Raw genomic sequence first — 12,879 nt, forward strand, 5'->3', positions numbered from 1 at the left:
ACAGCTACTTGCTGCAGTACAGCAATCACCACCATAAAGTGGCCTAACAGTATGTTGGGTCACCATGAGTCCCCTAAATAGCTTCACTTCTCCTTGGCAGAGATCCTCACAAGCTGGCTGCTAGTTAGCTTCACTAGCTACACAGTTGCCAAATGTTATTATGAATATTACAATAGATATGTATATTTTTTAACGGATGGATAAATCATCAACCAAAAAAAAAAATGTTAGACAACTTAAGATTTCTTTTCTCTGTTTCCTGAGTCCAAAGTGACATTTTACTACTTGTAGCCAACCAACAATCTGAACCCCAAATATACAGAGAAGAAAGTAGTAAAAAAAAAAACAGGAAGGATCTGTTATTTTATTGTTTTGAACAATGACAATAGAGCTATCTAGTTAGCTATCTAGCTGGTGGTTGCTTGCTAGCCAGCTAGCTATCTAGCTAGCTATCATAGCTGCAAACTCAGTCTTGTCGTTAACTGATCATAAACATTAACAGATTATCAAAAGTTTCAGTAATTAAAATAGATGATGGGCATGTCTAATAACTGTTCCAGCAGGAAACAAAAAAGGCCTTTCACAAACAACCACCAAATTGGTATTCATTGACAAACCATACAGATAATTTGACACTGAATGTTATTAATTGTTCAGAACTGGTTAATTATGTGTGTATGCCCCATTTTCAATAACATGCACACTTCTTCCAAGAGATGTGAACTTCCCGGAGGACAATATATGGCTGGCTGTGGTGATATCAGTGACTGCTGCGTGCCCACAGCGCAAAAGGATGACTGAGATAAACCACCATCACCTCCACCTGTAGTCTGCTGCTATCCATCATCTGACAGATCTGATAAATGGAGAGCAGAATTGCACTCCTCTTCCTCCCCACAGTTCACTGCAGTTGAGCGTCTTGTATTGAAGCGCTGACATATTGTGGAGCACAGCCTATTAGAGCACACATCACTCACCGCAGCTGGAAGCCGCCTTCCATATCAACAACATGACAACAGAGGCAAAGGAGCCTCTGTGTGTGTGTGTGTGTGTGTGTGTGTGTGTGTGTGTGTGTGTGTGTGTCCATCTCTAAAAAGCCGTAAAACATTTCACAACAGTCACAGCAGATCTTATCTAATCAGGAGGGAGTTCATTACTGAAAATTTGATTTGATGAGTTTTCTATCCTGGCTCCAAAATAACATTGAATAAAACATTTTAAGGAGTGTGTAGACTACACTGACTCAATTTGCTCTGCTCATTTTTTTGTACATTAGAAATCTAAAATCCTGCTGGTTCTGCTGGTTTGCTCTAATTTCCAAGTCCAAGTTAAACCATAAGCTATTATCTTAACAATAGCCGGAGGCAGCAGCAGTGCTCTAACTACTCCCAAAAGTCTTGTTTATGCTGCTTCATAGAGAGCAATTACCTAGCAGAGTTCATCTTCCCCATCAGATCATTTGGTTTCCTTTAACTGATTAAAGTCATCAGAGTCAATGGCTGGAGAAAATTGGCACTTTAATTTTAATAAAAATGTATGTTTGTTTGGACTGACATGACCATTTCTCACGACCCAAACTGCTGTCTGGAAGTGTAGCGGCACAGGCACCTGCTCTGTTTATACTAATGCCAGAGTCAGATGAAAGTCCAACAGAGACATGTTGTCACATTATTCCTACACTGACCACACCGGCCTATTTGTAATTGCAGCTCGCATATGTATGGCCTCCATTCTTTCCACTGAGTGTCAAGCAGTGCTTAACAGAAGATTACAAGAAAACATTTATTGATTCATTCATCAGCCATATCACTTATCCTTTCAGGGTTGCGGGGGGCTGACATATAGAGACAGACAACCATTCCACATTCACCACTCAGTCTAACCCAACCTGCATGTCTTTGGACTGTTGGAGGAAGCCCACACAGGCGTGAGGAGAACATTCAAACTCCACACAGAAAGGCCCTGAAAGTTTATCAATTAGTCATTTATCAAGTAAAAATGCCTTTGTATTCTGGTTACATCACACATACTGTGATTTGCTTATATTTCTCCAATACCTGAAAAGTTGGCAACTGCTCAAACTAAAACTGGGTTTATGTTTGGCACACGGGGTTAACTGCTATAGACACCTTCAGCATAGGTTTTGATTGGATTTCACCAACACAGAACAATAAATCTGCAGCAAAACTGGATGGATGTATCGTTCCTCATCAGGCCATATTGTGCTTTAATTATGTTCCTCATACTGTGCTTACAATTCTATACATGTACTATATACCTGGGGTTACATCCAAGTATCCTTAATTTCACAGCAGACTATAGTCCTGTGCAATCGCATTGTTTACATTTTTTTCAGTCAGTGTGATACAGAGAGAGGTGATCACAGCGAGCAGTTGTTTTGCAGTGGAGATAATTTTGCGTGATGTGTTATTGAGAGGGAGCAGATAATCTCCACTGGCAGTAGAAACTTGTGGGAGAAAACACAATCAGCCAGAGCAATTGCAATTCTTGTGGTATCAATGTGGCATCTCTGTCACAGCTGTAGCTGTGACGTGTAGTCGCATTTCTGAGGTAATGCACATCAGACACATACAGTCGAGCCTATGGCAGCCTCCTCCTCCAGCCCTCCGATTAAGTATATATTATTAGATTATTATATTAATTAGATACTATATATGTGTTATTAACAGTAGATTCCCCTTAAGTAAGAAATTTCTGGTATCTTGTCACAACTCAGTGATTAATGTGTTATTATAATACATGGCTGCTCATGAAAATATTGTAGAAAATAAACAAATTTTTTATGTCATCAATCACACACATACTGTAGTGTGTTAAGCCTTGTTGTATTTTGGGTGGTTCTGGTTGTTTGAAGGTGAAAAAGTTAACTTGATCTTTCCCCACAATGGAAAAGTCTACTAAGGGTCTATTGGCGAATCTGAACTGTAGGCAGAGGTGTACAAGCTGCCATTAATGTGGAGGCACAAAAAACAGTCAGTAAATGCCATTAAAGTAAAGGTTAGAATCTACAAACTAATGTTTTTCAACATTTAACTCCAGTTTTAACGGAGAACTGGATGTCTCACTGCCTTAATTCCACCTTTATAATATCAGGTGTTTTCACTAGGTACTTCCTGCTGGGTTTAGTCAGCTAACTTACTTCCAAACTGTGGAGGTTGGACAAAGGCTGCGTCATAACCAATTTTAGACTAGTGTTTTGAAGCTGAATAACTTCTGCATTCACACAGACTACTTTCGTGTGTTGGAGCGGGAGATGGCCGACCATGATTGACCCAGACATCAGTGCTTCCACTGTCAGTGGAAAACGTGTTACTGTAACAGTAACAGTGAAAGTGCTTGAGAGTGCCACACAAAAATCAGTCATGTCCATGAATTAGCAGACAGAACGGACCCACACACTGGAAAGCACACACATGCACACATAGAGACAGTGAACTGTAAGCTGTGTGCTAACGTCCACCCCCTGCAGCAATCACTGGCAATGTCTCACTGTTTTGATCAGTAATTGTTGCACCATTCTGAAAACATAATGCTGAGAGTGCTCAGTCTCACCAATTCCATAGATGAACGGCAGCGCTGTGAATGATACATGGCACCAAGACAAACACACACACACAGAGGTGCCCTGTGTGTCATTATGTGCTGCACGACTGTAATTTGTCAATATGTCTGGGCACCACTGTGGAGACATGTTGCGTGACCCTTGTACATTTTACTGTGTGAGGAAATTACATGTTACATTGAGCCCACTGTGCCCCCTTCCTCCCCAGTCTCACCGGTGCTGTTCATTAGTTTGTTTCCCAGTAGACTCCATCCTGGAGGCAGTACGAGATGGTGGAGAGCCAGCGCCAGGCTCTCATCCAGACGTTCACACTCCTGCAGAGGAATCTGACACTCGTCCAGCAGCAGCGCCCCATCGAGGCCATCGGCCCGGCCCGCCGTGCTCACCTGTGTGTGGAGGGTGATTACAAAGATGAGTCAAGTTTTACAGAGGGGGAGCTGAGGCTTAGTCTACTGGAAGCACTCGTTTTAAGACGCTCAGCGTAAGAGCATTAACCAAATGCCTAAAATGTAAGATGTAAATGTAGGAAGACACATCCACACAGGTGGATCAGCGCTAAGCTCAATTTGGAGGTGCACTGTGATGACAAAAACAAATCATATTCATATTAAAAAAGTGAAAAATGTTCTATTAGAAGCTTTAGGTTCGAGTGCTCAAGACACATTTTATCTTGTCCTCCTCCCTGTCAAAACAAACTTAATATTAAAATGTCTAGAGGATGATAAACCATGCTGCAAAGAATTAATTATTTGAACTTCAAGGACTGCAACATGGTAATCTTTTTGTTTTACTATCTCTCTGCCCACACTGCTGTAACACTTGTTACCATTGGTAACCACTTTTCTCCTGCCAAACCACTTTTCTCCTGACAAGCCTCGGTTTCTGTGGTTACTTTGCAGCTGATTTCGAAATGGAAATGACTCGTCGTGTTGTTGCTCACCAGAAACTGGGCCATGTCAAAAGCCAAATCCTGGACGAAGCTGAATGGATGCTCAGCCAGCGGAGCCACAGGACCCAGACAGGGCGGTGGGTCCTCAGGGGCCTCAGGGACGCCTCGGCTAACAGAACACAAGGTGACCAGCACCACCTCGCAGCAATCATGAGCTACAAGATAAAACAAGGAGGAAGGAGACAAGGAGACAGGAAGACAGGGAGGGGAAGGAAAGAGGAGGAAACAGAATAAAACAACAAATAGGTTATAGTCTATATCATCAGTCTGTCTGTGTATATGACGAAACCCACCATGTCTTAAACTGGCCTTTATAATGTGAAGTGTGTTGGCATAAGCCATTCTCTATGCCCCTGTGCTGTATGAGCATTACTTGTTGTTAGCACAGCGGGTCACAGAAAGTATAAAAACAAAATCAACAACCAATCACAGAACCCTCGTGGTAAATGTGACATGAATATGTTAACATCCCTCCCTCCACGAGAACTGTCTTACTCTGTATCAACCATCTCAACAAGATCAGCTGAGGAAACACATCTACTGTAAGTCCAGGTGTGAACGCACTGGGATCCGATCACTCAGACCACATTGAAAAGTGATCTGAATATAGGCCACGTTGGTTCAGCAGTATGTACACTAATGTGTCCTGAGCTACACTGAACGACCACCTACTCAACTGATGTCCTTCGCGTGAGCGGGAGCTTGTGCTCATCTGTGCGCCAACTGGGTTATATTGAAGTGCAACAATCTACAACAACACCAAAGAAGAAGAAGAAGAAGAAGAAGAAGAAGAAGAAGGCACCAATGAAAACTAAAGACAAAATGGATTCTCCTGGATTGAGTACACAAAAAACACACCATCTGATCAGTGCAACAGAACCTGGAAGATTCATATCGCAACCAGGCAATTTATGAGGGCATTTCAAAAAAGAAATGGTTACAGCTGATCAGCGCAGCAATGCCACCATAAAAATCAAACGACGCATTTCAAACAGTCAGAAATGACGTACGTGTTTATTTGCATAAAGAGCAAAGACGTGAGATCTGATCCCAAGTGGTGACTCGAGACGAGTGTTGGTGCCAGGTCTGAACAGAGCCTGTGAGCTGTGGGCTGTCTCAGATGTTCTGTTGTTTGCATTACTTCTGTAGTTTAGCCAGGTTTATCCGGGAGAGGAGATGAAACACTCACACATAGTCACTATCCAAAACCAACATGTTATTCACTTGAGATCACAAATTTGCACAATAAGAACCAATCTTTAAACAATCAGCTACAGCACAGTGTAGACTTGCACTGCTGATCCAAATCCAAATCTTTTTTTTTTTTTAATTCTTTTTTTGGGGGCTTTTTGTGCCTTTATGATAGATCAGTGGAGACTGACAGGAGAGGGGGTCGAGAGAGAGGGGAATGACATGCAGGAAAGAGTCAGACCGATCGGGAGTCGAACTGGTGACTGCCTGCTAAGAGCGTCTTGCACTCACACATGGTACGCGCCCTAACCGCTCGACTACCGCCCCCCAAATCCAAATCTAATTAATACAAATAAATCATAATATTTTTTCACTCAATTAAATGTGTTTCAATTCATCCCACTGATACCCATTCAGCAGCCGCAAATCAAACTTCACTTACCAAAAAATGAACACTACAACATGTTATCAATTAAATAAAAGTTTTGGCAAATGAGTTTTCAGTTCTCACAACCAAGTGGTGACTCGAGACGAGTGTTGGTGCCAGGTCTGAACAGAGCCTGTGAGCTGTGGGCTGTCTCAGATGTTCTGTTGTTTGCATTACTTCTGTAGTTTAGCCAGGTTTATCCGGGAGAGGAGATGAAACACTCACACATAGTCACTATCCAAAACCAACATGTTATTCACTTGAGATCACAAATTTGCACAATAAGAACCAATCTTTAAACAATCAGCTACAGCACAGTGTAGACTTGCACTGCTGATCCAAATCCAAATCTTTTTTTTTTTTTAATTCTTTTTTTGGGGGCTTTTTGTGCCTTTATGATAGATCAGTGGAGACTGACAGGAGAGGGGGTCGAGAGAGAGGGGAATGACATGCAGGAAAGAGTCAGACCGATCGGGAGTCGAACTGGTGACTGCCTGCTAAGAGCGTCTTGCACTCACACATGGTACGCGCCCTAACCGCTCGACTACCGCCCCCCAAATCCAAATCTAATTAATACAAATAAATCATAATATTTTTTCACTCAATTAAATGTGTTTCAATTCATCCCACTGATACCCATTCAGCAGCCGCAAATCAAACTTCACTTACCAAAAAATGAACACTACAACATGTTATCAATTAAATAAAAGTTTTGGCAAATGAGTTTTCAGTTCTCACAACAAAAAGCATGAACAAAGATGACTGTGGCCAGTGTCAAAACACAGCTATCACAGAATAAAGGCTCGGCACGGCTGCACTGTGATGCAGTGCTGACAGACCTCCTGCTCCTAATTTGCAAGGCCTTCTACATTAATCTACCTCTTCACCAAATGCCAAGTAAAGCACTGCAGGGTGCTGGACTCCTTCTACTCTCTGAAAAGAAATCAACCTGTTCTGAACTTCTATAAAATCCTGTGCATCCAGAGCAAGAGTCCTACTACATCAAAGCCGTCTATCACTTATTGTGTGTCAAACTTATTCAGCTGATTAACATAAAGGTTCATCTGAAGGGCACCTCGGTGCACGCTGAAGTACTAACTCATCGTATCTGCAGTGATTTCCCAGGCCACCTGAGAACTCTATCCTGCGACCTTCTGGTCGGTCACAGGACCGGTCCTCTGGGGCTCTGCGCGTCCTAATGGAGGAGGCAGTGAAGCACAGCTAATCTGTTAGTGGAGTAACACCTCTACAGCTCCCACACCCCCCAACCCCCCTTCAGCCGGCTGTAATTCAGTCGAGCTCTTAACAAGATAAGACAGTTTATCGTGTTCTGCCTTCTTTTTCCCAGTGGAGAAGGCGACACTGGAGGAAAACAATGACTTAAACAATGGATTTTTAATATTGTATGTCTCTCCCAACACGTCGCTGCCATCCATGTTTAATAAAAGGGTCACAAGTGTTCTGTATTTTTCACCTCCTATTTTCTGTGCACAGTGACCTTTGACCCCTGATCTCCGTGCTGCCTGTTGTGGCTCCTTCAGCTCAGAGAAAGTACCTCTGACTAACAGCACTGGCTAAACACATTCAGTATTGCGGGCAGAGTAAGTGGGATGTGCTCCAGGTGGAGTGATAAATGAGCCGGGCTCTATAAAACCTAAAGTGAGGTGATTTCTCTCTCTCCAAATCACAACATTAGTTTAAAAACCAGGACAGTGGTGGTGGATGATTAATCATTTATTACTTCAACTTCCTTCCTCGGCTATGATAACTCTCCACTGTGTCATGCTTTCGGTCGAGACGCGAGGGCAGAATAACACCACCCACTTCTTAAATACAGTTATTGTTTTACACGGTCGATGAGGTTTTGGCATGTTTACGGGACCCCTTGTTAATTCTGGGCTATAGCACATGATGGCTGTAGAGGACAGACTACTAAAGGAGATCTTACTTTTTACTTTTTGGTAAATATGATTATGTTTATGGGGTGATACTGACTGAAGTTTGCAAAAATGCTGCATTCAGAGAACCTTGAGCTCATGTTTTTATTCACTCAGACTAATCTACATAAATAGAAAGTAGCTGAAACACACTATGACTTAACACAGACAAACAAGAGGGTGGAATTAAAAATAGATTTAGCATGTATTAAATACTGTAGGTGGAGCTGCCCGCCCACAGGTCCATTAGACATGACAAGGAAACCACAAGGCATTCTGGGTGCGGTGGCTTACCAGGACACACTGCCTGCAAGGTGTCATGACTGCTCCTTAGGGTGCTGGTCAGGTGCCTTTGTGTGCTGCCAGCAAACAGCAGGAAGTAGTCCACGCCCTCCTCATCCGCAGCCAGCTCTTCATCAGCGAGCTGCACCGTGACAACACACCGCCCCTGCAGAGAAAGGCAGGCAGCCAGAGGAAATAAGACAGAAAAGAGACACAAAGAGAGAGAGATAGAGAGAGAGAGGGTGACAAGAAAGCAAGAAAAAAACAACAACAACAGATATTTAGAGAGATATCAAAGTAAATTTGCATATATTATTATTTCACCCTATTAAAATGGAGAACATGACTGGGTGTTGGGTGTTGTGAATCTGAGTTGTGCGTTTTGTGTACCTTGTGAACAGGTAAGCTGATGTGATGCTGAACTTTTGAAGTGTAACTGGAGTCATTTTGAAGAAAAACTGTGGCTGGTTTCATTAAACAAGCACATTTGTTTTCTCTCAAGTCTTAATGAAGAGGAACAAAGACCCTGTTCACACTTCCTAAAATGCAACTTGGCGGATCCAATAAGAGGCAGACAGGTCTAAATAACTGCAAATGAACTAAGGATGCATTTGGGTGCAATTTATCAAGCTACATTAGGAGACAGTCGGGGAGGCATCACAGAGCACTGCATGAACACAACTGCTCGTGGTTTCTAATGCAACCCTGACAGCATTCAAAGACTAGTTAGTAGATAGTGTGTGTATATAGCTCAACATCTGTGACAATATGGTCGTTGCAGTCCCCAAACGAGGCAAAAAGCACCACATCTAATCCAACTCAGTCTTACTCTCCAGCAGCACAACTGTGCCAGTTTATTTGTACAGCCACAGATAAAATCAAATGTGATCAAGAGAGTAAAATCCAATCACCGTGGCCACTTACGATGCATTTAAGTCTGATTCTGATGCCAGGTGCGAGCTGCAATCCTTCACAACTGGATCTAGTTATAAACTGGATATCTGGATAGCTGATCTTAACCGGGCCATTAAAAATACTGTGTGGAGGCTGCCAGTCTGTAATTGTTCACCAGTAATTGCACTAATGCCTCAGAGTTAATATGGCAGTGATTTATTGATGTTAAAGAGCTGCGCATCATGTCACTGACAAACAAACACACAGGCACCAGACAGTGATGAAACATGGAGGAGCAGCTTGACTTTGTGAAGACTCGATGCAGCTCAGGCAGTTTCAGAGTGCCAAGCAGACGGAGGATGATAGAACTGTTCTACAAATGAGGAGGCGACAAAATTAACACACATTAACTCTTCTCTGTTGGTGCTTTCTTTTTAAATGCTCCAGCTTTTTAACTCTCATGTATCCAAACATTTAAACCCAAACCCAGAAACACAAGATAGATATAAGAAATGGATTATACAGTGTGTCTGTCTGCTTTAATATGAGGTGCAAACATTAACTTAAGTGGCTTACAAATTAGCTTACCACCCACAGCAGTAACCAGGCATTCCTTCAGAGCCCGGGAGGTAGCATTGTCACTATTTAACTACATTAGTTTGTAGTGTTACAGGTTACAGGTTCAAACAGAAACCACTCACACACTGTTTAGTGTCTCCCCACTGTGTGGAAGCTGATCCTGGTACTCAGGGTTTACACAAATGTTAAAGCAGCTCTGTCCTGCTCTTTAGTGCATTTGGAGACCTTTACATGGCAGAAACCCCAGAGAAACATGTTACTGGTTAGTCCTCATCCTAAAAGCCCTTTGTGTTGTAACATTAGTAAAGTAAAAGCCTCCAATTGAAAATATGAAAAGTATGTTATAAGTCAAGCAGCCAAGCTGGCCTGAGTTAGATAGAAATAAAAATCTGATCTTTTCATGCTTATTTTTAAATAAATGTTTCTTCTTTTCATAAATCATCACCTGATGTGGATGCTGACTGTTTTTGCTGTGGACAACTTCAGGCTCAGGCTTTTGGCACAATATATTGCAGCATGCAGACATTGAAAGCATATTTAAGACTCGCTTTCACCGGATTTTCTCTGTTGGGAACAATCAAAACAGCCTCTTCGACCAATTCAGAAAGCTAATGTTAGCTTTATTAATATTAATTATTAATCACTTTGATTATTAATGCTGCACATATTCTAGCTGCATTTGTCATTTCAGCTGCTAAAACCAATGGTCAGTGTACTTTCGTCTACCACCGTCTGAAGCCACAAATGCATTGTTTCAAAAATAACGAGTGGTAAATCTGTTACTTTTTTCAGTGTAACCTGCATACGTGTCATACAAGAACAGAGAACTGGTACTTAACTGAAAGCAGGTGTAGCAACAGTCGCTGAGGGGGGTGGGGCCAGAACCAAAAATTCACTTAAAATCTATTTCTGTCTTCTTTCCGAGCTACTGTATATTTTTCTTTCTTTCTGTCTTACTAGATAATATCAAATGTCTTGCCAACGTGCTAATATTCCATTGTGAAAACACAATCATGCACAGTTCATTGTGCAGTCTGCTTCTTTCCAGAGTGACAATAGGTTGTGTTGTGGCTGAGCGTTGTGGGGTATGATGTGGTGTCATCTGAGGACAGACTGAGGAGGAGGAGAAGCAACAAAAAATAGGGATATTGTTCAAAATTAGCTGTTTTCCACTGTGGGACTGCAGCCTGTTGACACCGAGGAGGAATAATGGGACACTTCATCCCACTTAATCTGACCAGTGGTGCAATCCTTTCACCGGCCCGTTCCAACATGAACAGCCTGACTTGGCAGCCAGTGAAGGCCTGTGTCAAGCAGACTTTAACAGTCAGGGTTAAAAGTGCTTCTTCCGTCTCTTATGAAGTGGTAGCCTCAAGGCCTTGTTTGATACGGCATGGGGAGGGCGGGGGGGATCAGCAGGTTGACAGCAACCTTGGGATCTCTGTTTGGCAAGCCATTGCTGCTGCTCAGCAATGTGAGGGGGAAAAATTTGTTCAAAGACGACCACGTAGCCCAGAGGCCACAGGAAGAGAAACAGCCTGCAGGAACACTCTGAGAGCCAGGGCTGAATACACTGACTTGCGTGAAGGATGCAGGCTTTGCTATGCACAGAGAGTCTCAGCCTTAACAAGCAGAGCAGAGGCACTGATGTAAATGAGTTGTAGATGGGTGGAAGCCAGCAGGCATGACACTCTCTCCATTAAAAACTCATCTCTTATCCTGAGCCCAGATAGGAAATTAAGGTTTGTTGCTACTGAATGGATGGGTACCTCAGTGGGTTTGTGAGTTTGCACTCCATGTGAAAATGAACACACATTAGTATGAAATAAGTTCCACCTCCTCATTACGAAGAAAGGAGAAGCAAAAGGAGAAATGGCTTTCTCTCTACTGCTGAGGGCGGGTGGCAAATCACCTCAGCCACAATACCAACCTGCTGCATTTTGACACAATAGCTGCTCAAATTATTTCTGACAGCAACACAGCAGCCACTTATTTTCTAAATTAATATTCAGCCATCCAACCAAATAAGCAACTGTCCTTTTAAAACCAATTTTAAAAAAGCACCTGAAAGGAGATTACATAAGTCATGCAATTCACAAACGATGTCAACGTAGAACATTTTCATTCTGTTCTGTTCCTTTAACTTTTCATCTCCTCAGTGATGATTGCTTGAAATCAATCTGTGATGTACAGATTCAAACCTATTTCGACAGAAGAGAGATGAGAGAGCAGAACAACATATCGCCTGAATAAGATCATTGTCAGTCCTTCTGGAGACACATGCGGTGGCGGGGGGTGGAGGTAGAGAAACAGAGATGTGAAACATCTGCTGGAGGCAGCAGGAAACACAGCTGCACGCAGCGACCTTTGCAAAGCATGCAAACAAGCACAAACTGCAACTGCTGACAATAAGTCTAATAACAATAATTTCAATGGAAAACAGGGACCATCTTATTTCAGAGAGACAAACCGGTGGTTTTAAAGCTGTGTGCCCTGCAGAAATGGGTTTCTTTCAGCCACACGGTATGACTATGCTCTCTGCTGGCAATAAGTACTTAACTTGAGTGACCTACTGGGGTATTGACCTGCTAATCATGGAACTTCAGCAGAGAATAGGCAGCTTTTAAGCAACATGAAAAGAACAGCTGGAGGCTATGAACCCAACCCCCTCTTTTTAAATATGCATGTGTGAGTGTAGCCCTTTCCACACATCCTGAAACTGTAATGGGTTCAACTATTCAGGCAATGCAGTGGCTGGTTTAAGGCCTTAATGATGACTTTAAATCCTATTTTGCAGTTTAATATTAATTGATATTCATCTCCTTGGCTCGGTTTCTTACTGTGGGCACCGCAATGTGGGGATTTGCTTCATTTCAGTACCCAAACTACCTGTCAGCACATCCATGAGCCATGCTCAAGATTTGTTCCTCATCAGGTATTCAGTGCAATAGAATCTTCTACCTTTTATTCTGTCCTGTTGCATAAAATACAGTTGAAGGTTTATGGCTACATTTGCCTGACAGAGTGATCTAGACAC

At 42.5% G+C, this 12,879-nt stretch overlaps 1 protein-coding gene across 6 annotated transcripts in view; it reads right to left on the reverse strand.

Moving 5' to 3' along the window:
- Positions 1-12,879, reverse strand: part of LOC139628454 (A-kinase anchor protein 13) — a 105,546-nt gene that overhangs the window by 70,626 nt on the left and 22,041 nt on the right. For all 6 annotated transcript variants that reach the window (XM_071490129.1, XM_071490126.1, XM_071490130.1 and 3 more), the window contains exons 3-5: positions 8,382-8,535; positions 4,524-4,687; positions 3,798-3,969 (exon numbers count right to left, since the gene is read on the reverse strand). In XM_071490129.1, the coding sequence (XP_071346230.1) occupies positions 3,798-3,969; positions 4,524-4,687; positions 8,382-8,535 (490 nt within the window). The remainder of the gene's footprint in view (positions 1-3,797; positions 3,970-4,523; positions 4,688-8,381; positions 8,536-12,879) is intronic.

Source organism: Trachinotus anak, unplaced genomic scaffold, assembly GCF_046630095.1.
Source record: "Trachinotus anak isolate AG129_WGS33_773 ecotype Australia unplaced genomic scaffold, CSIRO_AGI_Tana_v1 ptg000011l, whole genome shotgun sequence".
NCBI classification, from domain to species: domain Eukaryota; kingdom Metazoa; phylum Chordata; class Actinopteri; order Carangiformes; family Carangidae; genus Trachinotus; species Trachinotus anak.